Source organism: Hoplias malabaricus, chromosome 11, assembly GCF_029633855.1.
Source record: "Hoplias malabaricus isolate fHopMal1 chromosome 11, fHopMal1.hap1, whole genome shotgun sequence".
Lineage (NCBI taxonomy): Eukaryota > Metazoa > Chordata > Actinopteri > Characiformes > Erythrinidae > Hoplias > Hoplias malabaricus.
In genome coordinates, this window is record NC_089810.1 from 11,355,214 (window position 1) to 11,376,438 (window position 21,225).

Here is a 21,225-nt window from a genome sequence, read left to right on the forward strand (position 1 = left end):
AAACTTTAAGCAAAACATTGTCTCAAAATGGCAACTTTAAAGAAGAGCATTTTACTCTGAATGGAAATTGGAGAAACAACATTTGTTTATTTAGACCAAAGCAGGACTAAATTGTTAGATCATTTAATTGGTCTATTATTTTAAAAATTATATTATTTTTAAGGCCTCTAAGAATAGGGTGACCAGACGACCTCTTTTACCCGGACATGTCCTCTATTTTACACTTAAAAAAATGACCAGGCGGAATTTCACAAACGTCCGGGATTTTGTTTTTCTAGAGCTTACATAGAACTTCGAGAAGTTTCGTTCACAAACTAGTCCCGCCCTCCCCTACTCCGATTGGTTCACTTGAGTGAGAAGGGGGGCGTGGTGAAGTAGCCTAAAATCTTCTGATTGGACGATCTGACTGTAGAGTTACCGTTATTGGTCGATAACCTTCTTTGTAAACATTTAATTGGTCAGTCTGCACGTCAGTAGTCCTTGTTTACGTCAGGCAAAGCTCATGTACCCACCCTCATCTCGAGCAGCTATGCCGAAACGTAAATGTCAGTTCTCGGATGAATTAGAAAAGGAATTTCCTGTGTTTTGTGTAGCAAATAAAGGTGTAAAGGACCTAAAAGCACACATAGGTTCAGCTAAGCATACACGACCCCCCCAACAAAAGAAAACGTGTCCTCTTTTCACGATCTCAGATCTGGTCACCCTACATAAGAAGGCTTTGAAATGACTTAAGATTATTTAGCCATTATTTTATAAAGGATAGAAATGACTAATATGTGGGAAATAATAAGTGATGGGAATGTGATAAAGTCATTTAAACCCTATATTTTATAGAAAATGGGCGGCAAGGGGGCGCAGCACGTAGTTGTCGCAGTCACACAGCTCCAGGGAACTGGAGGTTGTGGGTTCGATTCCCGCTCCAGGTGACTGTCTGTGAGGAGTTGGTGTGTTCTGCGTGGGTTTCCTTCGGGTGCTCCGGTTTCCTAGTGCCCCCTCCAGGGTGTATTCCCGCCTTGCGCCCAATGATTCCAGGTAGGCTCTGGACCCACCGCGACCCTGAACTGGATAAGCGCTTACAGATAATGAATGAATTTTATAGAAAATAGTACGAAGATAATATTTCAAATGTTGAAACAGACATTTGATTGTCTTTGGAAAAATGTTTTGAAAATGATGGCAGAAATAAGTTTTAAAAAATTAGGGACAGAGGCATGTTTACTATTGTGTTGCATCACCACTTTTTTAACAACGCTCTATAAGCAATTTATTTGTAGTCACTGTAGTTTTTAAACTGAAGTGTTTCCCTATTCCTGCTGGTTATAGGATTATAGATTATAGTGTTTTTCATTTCATACCTCACAGGTTGTTTTCAGTGATCTGAACTTGTTTAGCACTTCTCTTTTACTAAGGAACAATGCTGTTGTAAACCATGCAGAATGTGGATTGGCACTGTCTTACTAGAATATGCAAGGTCTGGGTAGCAGGGAGTTTCAGGGAAGTTATTATTATTATTATTTTTATTTTCTTCCTCATGCACTTGAAGATCACCAGTGGGGTGATATAATTAATCACAAAATATGAATCACCTCAAATTTTTATGTAATTGATTATTACTTCCTGGAACAACACATTTCACTAGCAATTACTTTTACATATTTGTAATTTTCTAAAACTCTAGGTGTGTCTGTTATGCTCTATAAAATGTTGGCTATATTTGAAAAAGGATTGCCGCTTTATTTATTTATTTATTTATTTATTAAATGTTAGTTAGTGAATAACCCATATTAAAATCATGGATAATGGATTAGCATTTCTGCTTTGAAGCTACAGTTTACCAAAGAAGGTATAAAACGTGGATTGAGACAGGCAAGGTTTCTTAAGTCATAAACCTAAAAGAAACCAATCCCATTAACTTGCAGGTGGATCTTTCGTGCATCTACGGCATTTGTTTTATTTATTTACTTTTAGTTTTTTGCAAAAAAGTTCTAAATGTGTATGTTTAGGAACTTTAAAAACTACAGCACCATATAAAGACTACAAATCCCATCGTGCTGTTCGCCACATCCGCGGCGCCGAACCCATGTTTACTTCCGTATTTCCTGTATATGGCAGATCTCTTTAGCGGCGGCGGCGGGTCTCACTGCCACCTTAAAAACGACCTTAAAAACGACAAAAACACGGCGTCCATCGCTGTGCCGCTGGTCGTGGATCGTGTGTGACAGACAGAAGAGCTTCGCCGGGTTCAGAGGGTCGCTCTGGAGCGTCTGCGGAGGGAGAAGGAGGGAGAAAAACAAGAGAAAATCCTCCCGCTTTAAGCGTCCCGGAGAAAACGGCAAAGTCAATGCAGCACCTATCACAGTCTGCGGCTCGCATTTAACTCCGAGCGACGAGAAAACGGCTCTGCTGTGGCTTTTGGAGATCAGAGAACACCTTTTCGGCCCAAGACGGAGACGAACAGCTGGTCCGGGCTGAGATAAGATAACGGAGCCGAAAGAAGAGGGGGGAAGGCCAGCTCCGTTGGGTTTCACCCCTTCTCAGTCGCTATGGATTGGTTCATGGGGTAAGTGCGGGCATTCTCGTTGACTTCACATCTTGAACTTCATAAACGGTTTCCTTTCATACTGGCTGTGTCATACTCAGTCCTCAGTTCTCTTAAAGCTTGTGCTGCCAAGCTGCACCTGTTTACCAGGTCGGGCTGGTGTCGCTGGACGCAAACTCCTCTTAGAAAAGCAGCCTTTATGTGATTCCTCGACTGTGATGCCACCCGTGTCCCATTAATCTTAACGTTTACAGGCAGGTAAATATAAAGTGAACGTGAAACGCCTTAAACAAACAGCCATAACGTGTCCCTGGTCAAATGACACTTTGTTTCCCACCTAAAAAACCAGACTAACCCTCTTCCACACACCACAGATTGACGGTAAGTCATTAATCTACAATCATTAGAAGCTTTTAAGGGTCTTCCTTTGGCACCAGAGTATATATTTTAGTTTTAACACATGGTTTAAGCAATGTACCCATGTAAATAAGGATTAATTGTTGTTGAGAGGGTTTAACACCTGTTCTGTTAGATCAATTGTACGTTTTCGTACGATATTTTAAACAAATGAACAAACACACATGTTAAAGGAGTGCATTTTAATGGTTAGCACTTCCTGTGTCACAATCATTGAACCACTCATTTATATCCAGGTTTGAGGCAGAGGCGAATCTCAGTGTCCCACATTGGTGAAGGCTGCCTTTGCTATTTATAGTAAAGATCTCTGGGCTCTTTCTCTAGGTCTGCGTGCTTTCGTTCTCCCCACATGGACCGGTGGATGTGTGATTTAGGCTGCTCTGCCCGGCCACAGCCTTTTCTGCTTTTTTTTGTCCTGGATTTGCAGAGTGAGGTGAATTTGAAAGAATGTGCTGCTCCCACGTGTTTTTCTCCCTGTTACCGTTGCTGGCAAACTTCATACTCATTATGGCACATTTAAGCTATGAGTGGGGAATTGTGTTCATTGTCTTAGCTGGTATGATGCAACTAAACAGCAAATGAGCCCAGGGCGAGGGAACATAATAGGTATTAGCCCATGGTTCAACTCAGTATTTGGTGTCAAATCCGCCCTTAGCTCAGTCATGATTAGCTTTATATTTCATATGAGCTTTTTGTTTGACCTCTATTTATCTCTGTAACATGTTGTTGCTCTGAGTCTTTAAGGCTGATATATGAACACTGGTTCTGTTCTGCTTGGTTGCGCTATACTGTGCTTCATTCAAAAAACAAGCCATTATGAAACACTCCTAATATTGTCAGTGAAAATAGCCCAGGCAAGTGTCTTTAGGCTGCAGTTTCTATGAGGAGTCTATAGACTAAAAGAATGGCATATTTCTATTTTTTTTGCCGAAATTTCACTCCAACTGTTGCGGGTTTCACCAATATTTGCACCTTGTGTTCTCAGCCTTGGGAGGATGGAGGCAAGCAGGTGCTTCCTCCAAGATATGTGAAGCAAAACCACCAATTCTTTTCAAACGGCTGCTACTGCAATGACACTCAACAGCGTAATACATCAGAGATGATTACAAACTACCCAGATCTGTCACACCAGTACCGTCAAAGGTTTTGGGGGAAGGGGAGGATTAGACTAATCAGGAGCATTCTCCTCATCATTAACATTTAAGTTTCCATTGGCCTTTAAAAGGTTAATTTATGTCTGTGGCTGTAATGTAGGCACAGCATGTGGAGCATTTACTCACACAGTAAAAGAGGTAACTGTCTTAAAGTGAGCTGGAATGACGCAAATTACAACAGTGAAAATGCTTAACATAATTTCAGCCTGTTAAAGAGTCACATGTAAAGAATGGAGCTGCTATCTGCAGGTGTCTGTAACCTGTTCATGAGAAAGAATGTCATTTTTGGGCTGCCATGCGTCTGCTGAAGACTGACGAGAGATAATCCACACTGGAACTTACCAAAGTGTTGTTTTATTTGAAAATGTGCTGCTTATTTCTTAATAATTCAGAATTCAGATATTGCCAACCCACTGCCAAAATTTAAAGGGATATTCCCTTGATGTTTATTTATTGATTTTTAGATTCTGGGGTTCTAGAGAAATTTGCACTCAGAATTGTTCAGAGTTGGCGATGGGAACCATTCACTGCCTTTAATGAATGAGGAAAATGTATGAATATATTGCCAGAGGTCTGAGAGGGGTGTAGGTTCCCTGGTAGTTTTGCATATTTAATCAGATGTAGGCTATATTTGTGTTGTAGACATTACTACCCCTGGTTCCTGTAACCACTACTGTAATGAACCAGTTGCTGTCCAGTCCTCCGGTCATATCCAGGGAGGAGTGTCCAGAGTGAGTCTCCTGCAGACTCACCTCTGAGGCAAATATGCTGCCCAAGGGAGTAGCTAAGAGCCTGCTCGCTGCTGTTTGTGTTTAGTAAAAACTGTTATGTGGTAGTGAAGAATGACATTGAGGTGCTGCATGTGAGTCCTGAAGTAATTAGGATGTTGTCGTCTTGGGGTTTTCTGCCATGATTTGGAGGAAAAATAGTTTGCAAATTAAATCAGTCATGCTCTTTGTTCTAAAGCAAGTAGTTGTGTTCTTTAAGGATTGGAAGTCTCAATATTGTGGCATAGTTTATCATTATGATCATGAAACAAACGTATGATTTGCATATCTATATCTATACTTACATTTTACCCAGCATTCAATTTTTTTATGGAAATTGGGTTTGTGGATCATTAAATGCATGCAATGTTTTTGTTTGATGTTTATTCTGGTATTTCTCATATATTCTCATCTGTCAGTGTCGCAGTCACACAGCTCCAGGGACATGGAGGTCGTGGGTTCGATTCCCAGTCCGGGTGACTGTCTGTGAGGAGTCGGTGTGTTATCCCTGTGTCTGTGTGGGTTTCCTCCGGGTGACTGTCTGTGAGGAGTGTGGTGTGTTCTCCCTGTGTCTGTGTGGGTTTCCTCCGGGTGACTGTCTGTGAGGAGTGTGTTGTGTTCTCCCTGTGTCTGTGTGGGTGTCCTCCGGGTGACTGTCTGTGAGGAGTGTGGTGTGTTCTCCCTGTGTCCACGTGGGTTTCCTCCGGGTGCTCCGGTTTCCTCCCACAGTCCAAAAACACATGTTGGTAGGTGGATTGGCGACTCAAAAAGTGTCCGTAGGTGTGAGTGTGTGTGTTGCCCTTTGAAAGACTGCCGCCCCTCCAGGGTGTATCCCTGCCTTGGGCCCAATGATTCCAGGTAGGCTCTGGACCAACCGCGACCCTGAACTGGATAAGGGTTACAGATAATGAATGAATGAATATTTTATGTGATTGGAACTGTCCAAACTTTGGCATATGACTCTTTGTATGTTATATATTTTGGCTCATGTCTCCTTGGTCACTGATACACTCTGCTGCTGTGTCTGAAACTCGAAAAGCAGTGTACAATTTTGAGTACACTTAAAAAATCCTGCAATACACTGCAAAAAGTAATGTACAACAAAGCAGATGAGTCCTCTCTGGGATAGCGGATTCTCGTAATGCACTGCAGTGTTTGGCAAAAACTTAAATTAAGTATCCTCTAAAAATGTTGACTCCCCTCCTGAAATCAGTTCCCTGTGATAGTGCGGTGTATGGTAATAAGAAATGTAGGGAATAGTGAGTATAGGGATTTCAATCACAGCTTGTGTTGGGGCTTGTCTCTCTGGTCACTGATGCATTGTTGTGCGTCCTGTTTCACTGGTCTCTGACAGCCAACTGATGGAAAACTGCACATAAGTAGGCCACCTTTAACGCACAGGTGGAGACCATTATTGATTATTCACTCATTTGACCAGCTCAACTCTCCATCTTCGAGCACAATCACACCCCTACTGCTACAAAGAGGTCAGATAGATTCTTCTTTTAGTGGCTTTGCAAGATGTCAGACTTGTCACACTGCTTATCTGTGTCAGGGCAGCCATATAAACCCATTGGGTCACCCCTCAGTAAGTGAAAAGAGAATACAGCTGTCGGAAAATCAACACTTTTCAGTAGTTGAGGCTTAAAGGCTAAGCACAACTTAATGGACCTCCATGAATATTTCACATTATTGTAGTTACTGACAGATATACGTATGAGTTAAAATGAAAATAGCAGCTTATTTTGCTTTAAAACTGACAATTGTATTAAATTGACCGAAAAACCCGAGCTCGCTACGGAAATTCTTGAACGCAACCGTGACGTCACTGGTGGACAACAGCTGAACAACGCCGCGGTAAAACACCGTTATGACTGACTGTTATGACAGTATCTAGCTAAATAACCAACATTATTCATGACAATAGCCTAGCAATAAGCTAAACTCAAATTTAGAGGTACCGTTATTCTTGTAAATGTGATCGAAGTCGAACTCGAATTCATCCGACACTATAAACCTCCGTAATGCAGCTACGTAGCCGAGTATAATCTGAGCCACCGAGTTTAGCGAGTCAAGCTAACGTTAACTAACACCAACTAAAACAGGCGAAGTGAGTGTCCTTACCCTGTTTACCTCCATGTTACAGAGGCTCTTGAACACCTTTCGTTGGTGTCCTTACATGCCCATATTGTTGGAAAAACGCCAGTGAAATGAGCTACAGATAACGGAGTGAGCGGATGGTCCTTTCCAAAGTGGCCGTTTAAAGTTGACAAATTTAGTCAATTTTCTGGATATTTTGGGATCTTTGGGCCATTTGTGCAGAGATGTCCCACTGTACATTGAATGATTGCAGCCAAAAACAACACACCTTTTCTTCATTTTGCATTAAAATAAGTGCAACTTCTAGAGTTGTTGTCCACCATCTACGTCACATGCACTATTCGTCACTATTAGAGTTTCCGAACACCGTTTGGGGGGGGGGGGGGTAATGGTCTTTTAAACCTTATGCTTTGAATTAGTAAGAAATAACATGTTTTCTGATTATCAATAAACACAAGTTAGGAACTCAAATTCCACTGTATTTATTTGCTTGACACCTTCATAGAGCTGATGCTTAGCCTTTAAACTAAGTAATTCACATGCTGATATTGAATGGTTTAGTATAGAAAAAAAGACATTTTAAAGTGATAATAAAAGAAAAAATAAGTATGATCCAAACCACCAGTGAATCTACAGACTATATTTGGCCATAATTTCAGGGACGCTTCAACCTCATTCATCCTTACTTTTAAAACGTAGGGCACTGATTGGTAATTTCTCCTCCCCCTTAGAAAAGATTATAAGATTTTGGAACATTTCTGTGAGAATTTGATAGCATCCAATCTTTTAAAAAATTTTAAACAATATCTCAGGCATTAAGAAGCACATTTTCAGACCTTTAATGTGATGGTTCCTTGTGCTTTTTGAGGCATTAATTGATTTAAGCTCCCTCTAGCTCCCTTGTTGAGCGTTGAAATGATATGCAATTTTTCTGCCTGAATATAAGCCCTCATCCGAACTTCTCTGAAATGAAATGTGAATTAAAGCGACATTCATTTGGTGAAATACCTTATAGAAGAGCATTTTACCATTTTCTGCGTCACACTTCACCACAAATGTCCATATCAGTGTGTCGTCCAGTGTGGGCAGTGTGTCTGCAGTGGTTAACTTGATAAAACATGCTCATGCGGGTCCTTTCAGGGCAGAGGTGTGACCGATATGGGTCACTTACCTGCACATACTGTATGTGACGTACCTGGGCAGAGAGAACAAACCTGAAAAAACATTGATCTAAAATCATATTCCACAGGCCTCTTCTGGCTTAGATGAGGGATTGAATGCTGCTGTTTATTTTTTCTATTTCTTTTTACTGTGCTTGAAAGAGCTAGAGATAGATGTGTGCTGGGTGTGTTCACACAGAGCAGGTTCCTGACCTCGTTCTGCTCTGATGAGGGGCTGTTTTTACAGTGAGGCCTGCCAGCTGACAGCTCTGACTAGTAACGATAAAATAAAGAGCCTCAGGTTGACCATGCGTAACAAAGAGAAAGAGAGAATGAGGGAGAGAATAAAGGGCAAGACAGGAAGTAAGGGCCAGAGTGCCCACTATCACCACCTTGATTTTCTACACTTTCAGTTTCTGTCTCCTGCACATATGTAAAGCGTGAACATAAAAGTCATGGATTAATACTGGTATTAGATGTTTTCGCGTGTATGTTTAGAAAGGTGTGGCTACATTGCAAAAGCTGATAATTGAAAGATAGCATGTAGATTAATTCATTTGACAAATAACGTCTTTCAGTGTTATGCAGATAAAGTAGGAACTGCTGATATCCACCCTTTACACCTATGTGTATTTCTGACAGCGCTAATGATTAAGAAATAAATAAATTAATAAATAAACACAACCTCTAGATATTAAAATTGGGCCTGGTAAAAATAAAATACATACATTCTAATGTAGCAGTGCAGCATCACTAGACATTGTACTTTTCTGAAGTATGTTGCAGTGGTTACGGTTTAGAGCTGGGCATTAGTTACTGGTCATAGATTGGGAGAATGGAGAAACCCTAAACTTGCAATCCAGCCCGAGGTCCATGAAGACACCTGATCAGAGCGCATCACTGCTGTCTGGCACCAGGAAGCGTCTGTTAATCCAGAGCAGTTATCTGGATGAACAAGTTCTTGAAAAGAACATATTGTGGGCGATCCGTGGGATCAGACATTCCTGAGATGCAATTTGAAGATTGAGAAGCAGATAAATCATCAAACATTTGAGATGGAGGTTACGTTGTAATTCGGAAAAGCCTGTTTTCAGCTGAAGGTTTGCTGAGGAGCGGTTGGTAGCATTCTGTGTATGTGATACTGGAGTTAGAGGTCCAAGCCAGCATTGGTTCAGATAATATGGTTTGTGGTTTTGCTCTAATTATAAAATCCATTTCTTTGTGTTAAATAATTAATCAACTAACAGTTAATCTACAACCATGAGAGTAAACTTAGTTTTCTGTGGTTAATGTTGTCTATAGAACTTTGAGCTTGTTTCGAAGGTCCTCAGCTTTGGTCTTGGAGGGCTAGGGTCCTGCTGTAACACAGATATGGTATTTCATAAAAATAATAGTACTTAAGCTGCGAGGGGTGGATGTAATTGTACAGGGAAGACATCAAACTGTGCAAGACTCCAATGTAAGGCTCTGTTTACCATTTAAAATTGCAAAGTAATCACCAAGACAGTTCATATAGAACATATATGTTAGTGTTAGACCCTCATAGTGCAGTGACGAGGCTTGTACTGTAAACATCCTCCAGTATTAAAGCTGAGATATTTTTTCTAATGTTGCTGGGAGCTTGTTCCTCTCTAGTTTTTTGAGCACGGTTTATTTTTGGTGTGTGATTGTGCTTTGGTCACTGAAACTCTTTTTTTTCTCAGCGTTTACGTTTGACCTCTTTTTGTTCAGTGTCGTCTTAATTATAGTCAAACACAGCATGTCCAAACCACAGACGCTGTGTTTTTCTTTGGTACGAGCTGCTCGAGTCGCTCGGTCGGCCTCAGAGGTTGCTTCCATGTGGCAGATAGGGGCAGAATCACGTGACTACAGCTTTGTGTGTGTGTATGTGTGTGTGTATATATATATATATATATATATATATATATATATATATATATATATATATATATATATATATATATATATATATATATATATATATATATATATTCAGTATTCATAAATATGTTTTGTTGAAAACACTGAATGCAATTGGATATTTTTCTTCATCATTACTCATTTTTGTTTAAAATGCTTATAATATAGGGTTTCCAATTAGCCCAGAGACAAAGGAACTTGCACAAGGTCGTTACAGAGGTCATTTGCCAGGGCCTGTGCTTTTGGGGACCTAGTGTCCGTATTAACACACAAGAATATTCCAGTGGCAAACATATACGAATAGCAATGGGTTTAGAAATCAGACAAGCTTTTAGACATTTGAACCTGCGTAGTTTAAACAACGTAAGCCCAAGTGCTCTTACGCAGGACAATTTTAAGGTTCAGTGGGTTAGATAGATTCAGTTTGACATTTAAGATATTCGCCAAACATATTAAAAAAAAGCTGAAGCACATGTATTGAAGTGCTCTGCTGCTTTTGAGTCTTTTCAGAGGTCTGAAGGAAGCTGAGGTGACTCTGTTCTCACATGCTTATGTTGGCATGGGAAGAAAAAAAAAAACGTGTCAACCTTTTTGACTTCCTGCTTTCATATCAAGTGGCGTGTTTTTAGGCTGTAGAGGGAGGAAAAGAACGTGCTGTGGTAGGTCCCCAGCCCTAGGCAACCGCAGCATACTTTTGTACATCCAGCTCACCCTAGAGCAATGCTCTGGCTGGCTTACTGGGGATGTGGTGACACATGAACATCCTCTTGTGGGTGTGACTACTGTGTTTTTGCTTTTTGTTTGTAATTTCCCTGAAATAATTGCTAAAGGAAGAAAGACCCATGAATGTTTGTACATTTTTCCATAGATTGTTGAAAGTAATGCAGTAATTAGCTCTAATGTTAATGTTTTGCTTGTTTCCTTTGTCAGTCTGGAGCACTGCAATCCTTAGCGATCGATGCGTAGGCTTTGTGTTTGTGTTTATGTACATGGGCTTTTCAGTGTGTTGCAAAAGATGCTGTTTGAGCTGGTACTTAGTGTGATGTTATGTTCTGCATCTTCACCATCACTCACACTTTGATGGTGATAAAGCTTTTGAGGACCTTCATGATGAACATAATTTTAAACTTCAGTTAATTAAAAAACATATACGCTGTTTCTGAAACTGTGCCCTATTCACTATATAGTGCACCTTTTTGGGGTTCCACCATTTTGTAGTAGTGGACAATTTTCAGGGCACATAAACAACCCCACTATGTACTGCAAAGAGTAGTGTACAACCCATGTACATTAACTGATACTGAATTCACTACCCTGCTGAATTCAGTTCCCTATAATAGTGCACTATATAGTGAGTAATACAGGGAATGGTGAATAGGGGGACATTTCAGACACAGGAAGAGTTTTTTTAGAAACAGGTTGGACTCATTCAGAAAATTAGATGAGAGTCGTGACAATTAAAACAATGTTCATAGGGCACGTGCAGTCATTTACAACGAATCTAGTACAGCACATCCAGACAAAACATAGTCAGTAGATTTAACTGGTTATAGAAAGTTATTTGCCGTTGGCGTCCACCAAGGATCGGCCCTCTGCATGGATACTGCGACCGCTGACCTCCAAACATCACACCCATGGAGCCTACTCTACGCAGATGATGTTGGCCTAAGCGAAACGGGGGACCGCTTGTCACTGCAGACTCGGACACAGGCTTGGAAAGACAGACTAGACGAGAATAGCATGCGCCTGAACATCAAGAAAACGGAGTACCTCGAATGCGGCCCACAGACCGACGGAACCATCTCCATCGACGGCCAGCCCCTGAACAAGGTCAACTATTTTAAATGGCTTGGGTCTGTTGTCACATCCGACTATGACACGCTGCCAGACGTTAGAGCTAGGATCAATGCAGCATGGATGAAGTGGCGGCAGGTTACCGGAGTTCTCTTCGACAAGAGAATGCCCATCTACTTGAAGGCCAAAATCTACAAGTCGGTGGTGCACCCGGTGGCACTCTATGGGTCAGAGTGTTGGCCAGCCACAACCAAGCACCAGCAGGCCATGAATACCATGGAAATGAAGATGCTCAGGTGGCCTTTGGGTCTGACGCGCTTGGATAGAGTGACAAACGAGCGCATCAGGAAAAGGTGCGGTGTGGCACCTGTCACAGACAAGATGCATGAATCCAGGCTTCGATGGTACGGCCATGTTGTCCGCAGCGAGGAGAAGTCGGTGGCCAGAAGGGCCCTGCGAATGGACCCAGGAGACAGGCCAAAAGGGCGACCCAAAAAGCGGTGGATGGACACTATTGCACAGGATATGAAGACCGTCAACGTCAGTTCCAAGGATGCCCTTGATAGTAAGAAATGGAAGAAGGCACGCCGAAAAGCGGACCCCGCACCAACCGCAAGGAAGAAGAAGAAGATATAGTTATTTGCATTAATATCTAATTCGGATGTGTGTGCCAGCGCTGATTTCTGACTGGTATTTTCAAGCATGAAGGACTTGCGTCCTCTCCAGTGTGTGAGCCCGCCTTGTGCCCAGTGATTCCGGGTAGGCTCCGGACCCACCGCGACCCTGAACTGGATAAGCAGTTACAGACAATGAATTAATGAAGGAATTTTCAAGCACGTATAAGCAAAAATGGCACAGCAGTGTAGTGTCACCTCACAGCAAGATGATTTGGGTTCGATTCCCAGGCCTGTGTGGAGTTTGCTTGTTCTCCCGGTGCTTGTGTGGGTTTCCTCCGGGTACTCCGATTTCCTCCCATAGTCCAGGTTAGATTACTCGGTCTCTCTAAATTGCCTGTAGTTGTGAGTGTGTGTGTGTGTCTGCTGACAAGAGATTGGGATGCTCAGTCAGTTTATCTACTCCCATAGAGCACCAAGAGTACAGTGAAGTCCTGACTCTTCCGTGCAGCCAACCATTGCAACGCGATGTCAGCAATGTATGTATAAGCGGCAATTAATTTAGCCGTAATTTGTATAGGATTTAAAATACAATACACCAAGTAAAATGCAGATACATCTTTGCCCAATGTTCTGTAGCGTAAATGAGTCATCGTGTTGTTTTGGAATGTCACTCAGATCTAACCTTCTGTCTGATGATGATTTTATTTTTTAAACAGTTGTATTCCGATTCCGAAATGATGGCTACAACCCCAAGCTGTCCATTTAGACAGTAACTGGGCACTCCGCAGCCTGTGAGTCAGGACGTAGCCATTGTCTTTTTCTCTCTCGCTCTCTCCTTCAGTCCCTCTCCCCATTCCTCCCTCCTATCTCGCTGCTGTGTGATTGTGAGGTGGCGTGTTACTGGTCTGAGCCCTGGGCAGTCTTTGGGAACATGTGGCCACTCTGCCTGCATGTGTACGAGGTACTTTCCACCCTGGCCTCCCTGCTGCCATTGAGGCTTTTTATAGAGCGCAGCCTCAGCTGAAGGTAGCTGGAGAAATCTTAGCCGACAAGTAATTGTGACAGTTGTCTTTCTCAATTTGATGCGTCTATTAAAGTGCAAGTCTAAAGCAGTAAATAAAGCTTATTTGCTTTCTGCACTTGTTTACCTAGCACCAATATTATAACAAAATGTGAGTCTGATCAAACACAAGAAAATATATATATATGTAATGTTTGCGTGTGTGGAAACACTTACCTTGTATCTAAACTCAGTGTTCATTTAATCAGCTCCACTGACGATGCAGGAGCTCTTTGTAGTTCTACAATTACAGAATGTGATTCACCTTATTCTCTGCGTACGTTCTTATCCCTATTTCACCTTGCTTTTCAATGGTCAGGACCACCACAGTGCAGGTATGATGTGGTGGGTGGATCATTCTCAGCGCTGCAGTGACATTGATGTGGTGGTGCTGTCTTGGTGTGTGTTGTGCTGGTAGGACTGGATCAGACACAGCATTGCTCCTTAAGTTTTTAAACACCATGTCCTCGCGCTGTCCAGTCTGTTAGAGACACGTACCCAGTGGTCCATGTACCTCGTTTAGCTCTTTAACATTCTGATACTTTATGTACAATTTGAAGTGAAATTGAAAAAATGCTCAGGCGAATGTGTAATAGTTGAAAGGCCTGGCTGGAGATTTTGTAGAGCAGATGCTGATGAAGAATGAGGAGGAGGAGGAGGAGGAGAGAATGTGAAAACTCTTGGTTTCAGTTTAAGGAGTGAGTTGTCCTCTGTGGACTGACTCCCTCTTGCTGGATTATCTGTAATAGAGACCCTGACCCAGGGTGGCTTTATTGCCTCATCACTCTCACTCTTGTTTTTACCAAGCATTCTGTGCAATAATCAATTGGCGAGGTCCTGACTGATTTCCACTGGCTATTGTAAAGGGTCATCATGAGTTCACTGTCTTTTAGGATTGCTCAGCATACTGTTACTGAATGCTACATCACAGGGCAGCTTTACTGTGCTTCACTGGTAGCAGCGATGAGCTAAACCAGTGCAGAGTGTGTGTGTGTGGGGAGGCTCGTTTGCCCTTGTAGAAGTAGCTATGGGCTTTAATTGGATTATTGTGTGTTATATCAGGCTGCTTGCAGGCTTCCCCTAAACCCCACAGATCAGTAGAGGGGTGGGTGGGTGGGTGTGTGGGTGTGTGTGTGTGTGTGTATATGTGTATGTGTGTTTGCATTATGACACAACTACTCAGTTCAGCTTGATAAATGAATCTTTTATCAAAGCTAAGTACTTTGTGTGGGAATCATGGAGCATCTCATGATAAGATATTATCACAACAAATTGCCCAGGATAATTATGATATCACAATATTGTGATTCTGCGATACTCAGTCTATCGCAATGCAATACTGTAAGATACATCATGTTACACTATATTGCCCTAAGTATTCGCTCATCTGCCTTCGCATGCATATGAATGGCCTTCTTAATCCATAGGGTTAAACAGCTATAACAGCTTCAACTCTTCTAGGAAGGCTTTCCACAAGGTTAAGGAGGGCATTTATGGAAATTTGAGCCCAACTCATGAAAAACAACCCCACACCATAACTGCCAAACTCATATTTGGTGTACATGCTTTACACTACTGCATCTGATGCTTTGCATTGCACTTGGTGATGTAAGGCTTGGAGACAACTGCTCGGCCATGGAAACCCATTCCATGAAGCACTCTATGCACTGTTCTTGAGCTAATCTGAAGGTTGCATGAAGTTTAGAGGTCTGTAGAGATTGACTCTGCAGAAAGTTTGTGACCTCTGCGAACTAGGTCCCTCTGCATCTGCTGATCCCACTCTGTCATTTTACATGGCCTACCAGTTTGTGGCTGAGTTGCTGTGGTTCCCAATCGCTTCCACTTTGTTATAGTGCCACTGAGAGTTGGAACAATTAGTAGCAAGGAAACTTCACCACTGGACTTGCACAGGAGGCATCCTTTCAGGGTACCACCCTGGAATTCACTAAGCTCCTGAGAGTGACCCATTCCTTCACAAAAGTTTGTAGAAGCAATCTGCAATGGACTGGTTGGAACTCCTGAATTCAATGATTTGGATGGGTGAGTGAATACTTTTGGCAATATAATGTATGTGTAACTAAAGAAGTGAAAATATCCCAAGTTGGTGTCTTTTATTCTAATAATACAGTTATTGCAAATTTCACAGTCTGTGTTATTGTGGTCTACATGATGCCTAGTTATATTTCTTGGGAGGCGAGAGTCAGACTATGGTACGGTGTAAGGTTCACATCCATGTGATACTTAGGGTGTAGGTTTGATGCAGAAGCATAAATTGGCCTTAAGGCTGAACATTACAGTGTACCAATATGTAGTTTTTACTCAATTTTGAAAATGAATATGTTACTTTTTTTAAATAGATTACTGCATTTGAAAGTTTAGCACCACCTGCTTGGTGCCTACCTGCTATTAACACTCCTGTCTTTACACACACATAACCACACTCAAGCTGTCTGTGCATTGGGTGAAATGAGCTTACTGTGGCTCTGCAGCGGAAGCTGAGGGGAACTGTCAGCAGCTGTGTTTAACCTCCAGCAACCTATTTAGAGCATGAACAGATAAAGTCACCGAAGGAGGGGGAAGAATTCACACTCAAAAATAACCACTTTACCTGCCTTGAGTTCATTGTTTGATATTCTGATGTGTTTACCTACGTTTCTGTGTGTTTTGAATATAATTTGAGTGTTGAACTTGTTTTTTCAGTTTAGTGGTGTAGGGAAATTAGGCCACGGAAACTGTCTGTAGCTGTTTTTCAAAAAGTTTTTCTCACTTATAAGTGATATTCTAATTAAGGTTGATAACAGGATTGGTCAGAATCTTTGTTGGCTCTTAAATGTAGAATTAGGCTATGATGGTGACGTTGCTAAGGGTTACACACAGTGCTTTACAGTTAGGGCAGCCACCTTGACAACGTCGTCCCCCACCCCAAAAATTAGTTTTGTGCAATTCGTTTTTTCACTTTCTGTGACTCGTTTAATGCGTTGTTCCTCAGTTGTCAGTCACAAACACGTGTCCTGAAGTATAGTCCAGTGTTTAATGCGAGCTGTGGGTCGTCTGTGAGTTTCCCCGCAGCTGTGTGTACACGAGGTCAGAGCATGTGCAGCCCATGCATGTAAAAATGTTTTGAATCATTGATTTGAATTTGCAATCAATTCTTGAACTGATTCACTCAATGAGTCGACTCTACACTCAATCCATCCACTAAGTTCCTCAAAGCGTTTTACAACACGGAATTACGACTTAGTTTGTTTCTTCAGCTTTGATTTCCAAAGGAAGTGCGCGTGGGGGCGGTTGCAAGGTTGTTGCCCTGTTGTCCACCACCCCCAGGTCACAAACAAGAACCAATGGATCACACACACTTGTTTGTGTTGGAAGTAGATTAAACAGGAACATGCAAGAACCTGACTTTGAAAAGGGCCAGACTGTGACTCCGAGAAGTGGTGTCTGCGAATCGGCAAAACAAGAAGCCTTGGGGGTGGGGGGTGGTGTTCCCGGTATGCACTGGTTACCACCTTCCAACAGTGGACAGCCAGTAAACCAGTGGTGGGTTCGTAGGTTCCCAATTCTTATTGATTCAAATGAAGAATGCAATCCGCTCTGGTCCGATGCCACAGAAAAGCTACTGTAGCACCGATTGATGGAAAAAATGAATGTCAGGTGTCAGAACACATAGCCGCTGGCTATATATGTAGCTGTGTAGTCCCAAACCGATCGGGGTACCCATGTTGACCTCTGTGTGCCATGAAAGGGCAAGCATATAATGTTAGTGCTGGTAGCTAGACTGTTGTGATTTGAGCTTTATCCAGGTGCACTTCACAGCCCTGTTATGTAATGTCTGAACTCAGACAGACCTCACCCCCCTCTGCTCCCAGAAAAGTAGGCCTTGGAATCCCACCAGCCAACAGCAAGACTTTATTATGCAAAATATCTCTGTTTGAAAGCTAACATTTGTGCTAGTGTCCTGTTATCCATGTATATGGCGTCAAAATAGGTTCTAAAGTTCTGAGAACCAAAAAAACAGATTCCATAGCCAGTGGATTTTTGTAATAGAGAGAACTTTTTCATTAATATTGAAAGCTATGAGAATATTTCTGTATTTAATCGTCTATTTTGAGTTTTTGATTTCATTCCACCTTGCGCTTCTCACAGTCTCGCTTTTGCCTCCAGAAGTTTCTCGCTTTTGACTTTTGATGGTGTTGGGATCTAGACAGTCATTGGCTGCTGAAGTTAAGCCCCGCCCACTCAGTCGATTCTGCACACCCTAACCCTGATTGGAAAATGACTCTAAGCTTCTATGACGAACTGTTCATTACAAAAAGACATAATCGTTAAACCGTTAAAGGTTGGTCGGTCATTTTCCAATCAGGTTAAGATTGGCGCGATCTTGCTGACGTAGCGGGTTGTGCAGAATCGGCGGAGGGGGCGGGACTTAACTTCAACAGCCAATGACTGTCTAGATCCTGACCCCCGTCAAAAGTCAAAAGCGAGAAACTTCTGGAGGCAAAAGCGAGACTGAGAAAAGGTGGAATGAAAGCGAAAACGGATTCTTCAAGAATATCACACTCAAAAGACATGTTTAAATACAGAAATATTCTGTTTACCAACCTGCTTTTATAACTCTCAATATTGTGAGTTTTCTCAATTATGAAGTGACATTTATTGGTTATGAATTCTGTTTTCTGGTTCTCAGAACTTTAGAACATATTTTGACACCATACATGTAGTAATTTAATTTAAAGACAGTGTGAGTTTGTTGTGTCACATGAAATAAGCTTTGATCAGTTTATTGAACAGCATTAGTCGTATTATACCCTTCAATTGTGCAGCATTCTTTCAGTGTGTATTTTCTGGCTTATGTAAGCCCGTGTGTACATATTGAACTGTGTGTTGTGTTAGCTGGTAGCGATGGAGGCCCCTTTGGCTTGTGCACTGTCATCTGTATGTTGCATAAGGCAGAGCCAGCTGTGGAATGCACTCTGCTTAATGTGAGTGTAATCCTGCAGTGTGGCTGCTGTGGGCAGGGATAGAGAGATGGGGCTCTTCCCTTTACTGCTTCCAACTTAGGATTTTCACCGCTTCGCTTTCAGCTCCTTCTGGATTAAAGAATGGAGCAGTCCCCACAATAATGTCCTCAGGCTTTAGTGCAGACTCATGTTTGTGTTGGCTTCTTCACTCCTTTCTTGTCTTGTCTTTTTTTGTGTGTGTGTTCTAGATCTCATTTGTTTATCCTTTCTGCACAGTGTTTATATTCCACCTGAATCAATAAATAAATGTCCATAAAAAACTTTGCTTAAACCCTATGATAATCGTTCTCATCCTCTAGCTCCACTTATACAGTCTTTTTATCTGAACGCAGGCCACTGTTTTCATTAGTAGACTTGTGGAAGGTGTGTTCTTAAGTCAGCTGTGACATGCTGAGAGAGAGAGAGAGAGAGAGAGAGAGAGAGAGAGAGAGAGAGAGAGAGAGAGAGAGAGAGAGAGAGAGAGAGAGAGAGAGAGAGAGAGAGAGAGAGAGAGAGAGAGAGAGAGAGAGAGAGAGAGAGAGAGAGAGAGAGAGAGAGAGAGAGAGAGAGAGAGAGAGAGAGAGAGAGAGAGAGAGAGAGAGAGAGAGAGAGAGAGAGAGAGAGACCCTTGAAGTGCAATTCCCAACAGTTTGTATGTGAGTGAGTTCCTACCCAGTTCCTTGACAAATTCAAATGTAAAGACCCTTAACCTCGAATCATATTTTACAGCGTATGTACAAATTTACAGACTCTCTGATTGTGTAGACTGCATAAGGGCACACACCCTAAGAATCCTGTTCTAACTCGCAGTGGGGCAGAGTTGCTGTGCTCCTTTCAGGTTTTGCTTGTTTGAGACTGTGTGTACCCTCCCTTGGGCTTTGTTTAGTGTGCGGGAGTTGCAGCTAAAAAGGCGATTGGCTGTAATTAGGCCGGACTCTTCCACAACAACTAAGCCTCAGTCACTGCTTCGAGCATTCGGGGGCCTTTCAGGACGGTGCACAATACTGTGTGCTGCTTGACTTTAACATGCTAATCAGGTGTGAAAGGCTTGCCTGTGAAAAAGGCTCATTCATGGCTGTGGCATGTTAAATGACATTTATTTATTTGTCTTAGTGTAGTTTTGGACTGTGTGAACAAAGCACTAGGAAACAGAGTACAAACGATGGCAGGATACTAATGCCATGAGCTAGAGTAATACTTGTGTACAGTTTTTCTGTTATATATGATAATGATTTAATAATTTGACAGCCCTTTGTGATTTTATGCTAAATTAAACTTGAAATTGTATGAGTGATAATTAATCTTTGAGTTATTATGTAATTGATATTATTTTTATTAAGAAATTTAATAAAGCAGAGAGCAGTGTACCATTTTTAAACACTGATATTTAAACAAATAATTGATCCCGCGGACCAGTGAATTACAACATCCGTTTCTGTGTTGTGCTGATGATAATATCCAGCAGGGGGAGCCAGAGCTTTGTGTATTATATACATAGTATTATTTGCATATTTTTCATTGTAGAAAAGTGTATGGTGGGAACAAGCCACGCAAGTGTCTCTATTCCTTTCTACTTTAACTGATTTTGACAAATTTTTGCCAAGTCATCATTCTATGAACAAATAAATGTAGCAAGATTGTCGTGAGTACGTCCTTGTATTAACCAGATAGATAGATAGATAGATAGATACTTTATTGATCCCCAGGGGAAATTAAAATCACACAAGCACTTTTGTAACTAATCACCTCACACTCATTAGTCCTATCTTTAATCTCTAACATTTCATCAGCTAGTCCAGACCGCGCTTTCCCAATCCTTCCCTGATGATTTGGGAGTGGGTGCATTTGCCATTTTGGGTGGTGTAGGAGACAGGAAGTGGGTGAGACGGGGAGGAAGGAGTGGGCAGAGGCACACAGAAGGGTTGTACTACTTTGTGAATACGCAGCAGAGTATAAACAAACACCCAGTCAGAAATGTCCAGAGCTTTCATGACAGATTTGTGGGGTCTGTTAATAGATGCACCTGGGCGGGGGGATAATATATATATATATAATATTAGTACCTGTGTCCGATGCAGTGCTCCAGGTGGACGGTCTTTCCTGGTTCAGAGATTGCTGTTTGGCTGCTGCTTCACGCTTGTGTGTGTTGATTGAGTGTTGAATGGACTGGTGTTCCGTGTAGTGTTGATTCTAAAGCATCCTTGGGTGTCTAGAAAGGTGCTAAATAAGTGTCGCTATATATAGATAGATGTCAATTCCTCACTTTTGTCAGGGGACTCTCTTGCCTTTCAGGCGACTCGAATACACTCTTTAGTTTCAAGTATCTTTTGTGTTTTACCAGATTATTTTTTTTTCTCCAGTTAGAAGTGATGCTATGTAGCTTTTCATTTTGTGTTAGAAATACAGTCATGTGCCATTTAACATTCTTAAGATCAGCATCTGTTTGCGTTGTTGTGGTTTGAGACATTAAAATGGTTAACAAGTTTATTTAGTGAGAGTTCTGTTTGTGTAAAGTTTCCCTCCTCTGGAATTTTGTAATAAAACCTCATTTTAGGAAATCTGCTTGGAAGAAAATTCTGTGTTCTGACGCCTGGTGTAGTGCCCATAAACAGCCCCACCATGGGCTGGCAGCCTGTAGGTAAGTAGTGCTGACCAGAATGACACAGTACGGAGCTGTGTAATATCATGATTTCATAT

General features: G+C 41.8%; 1 protein-coding gene across 1 annotated transcript in view; it reads left to right on the forward strand.

Moving 5' to 3' along the window:
• The first annotated feature begins 2,112 nt into the window (after window positions 1–2,112).
• Window positions 2,113–21,225, forward strand: part of mob2b (MOB kinase activator 2b) — a 47,760-nt gene continuing 28,647 nt past the window's right edge. The window contains exon 1 of the mRNA XM_066684397.1: window positions 2,113–2,560. Within this exon, the coding sequence (XP_066540494.1) occupies window positions 2,544–2,560 (17 nt within the window). The 5' untranslated portion in view covers window positions 2,113–2,543. The remainder of the gene's footprint in view (window positions 2,561–21,225) is intronic.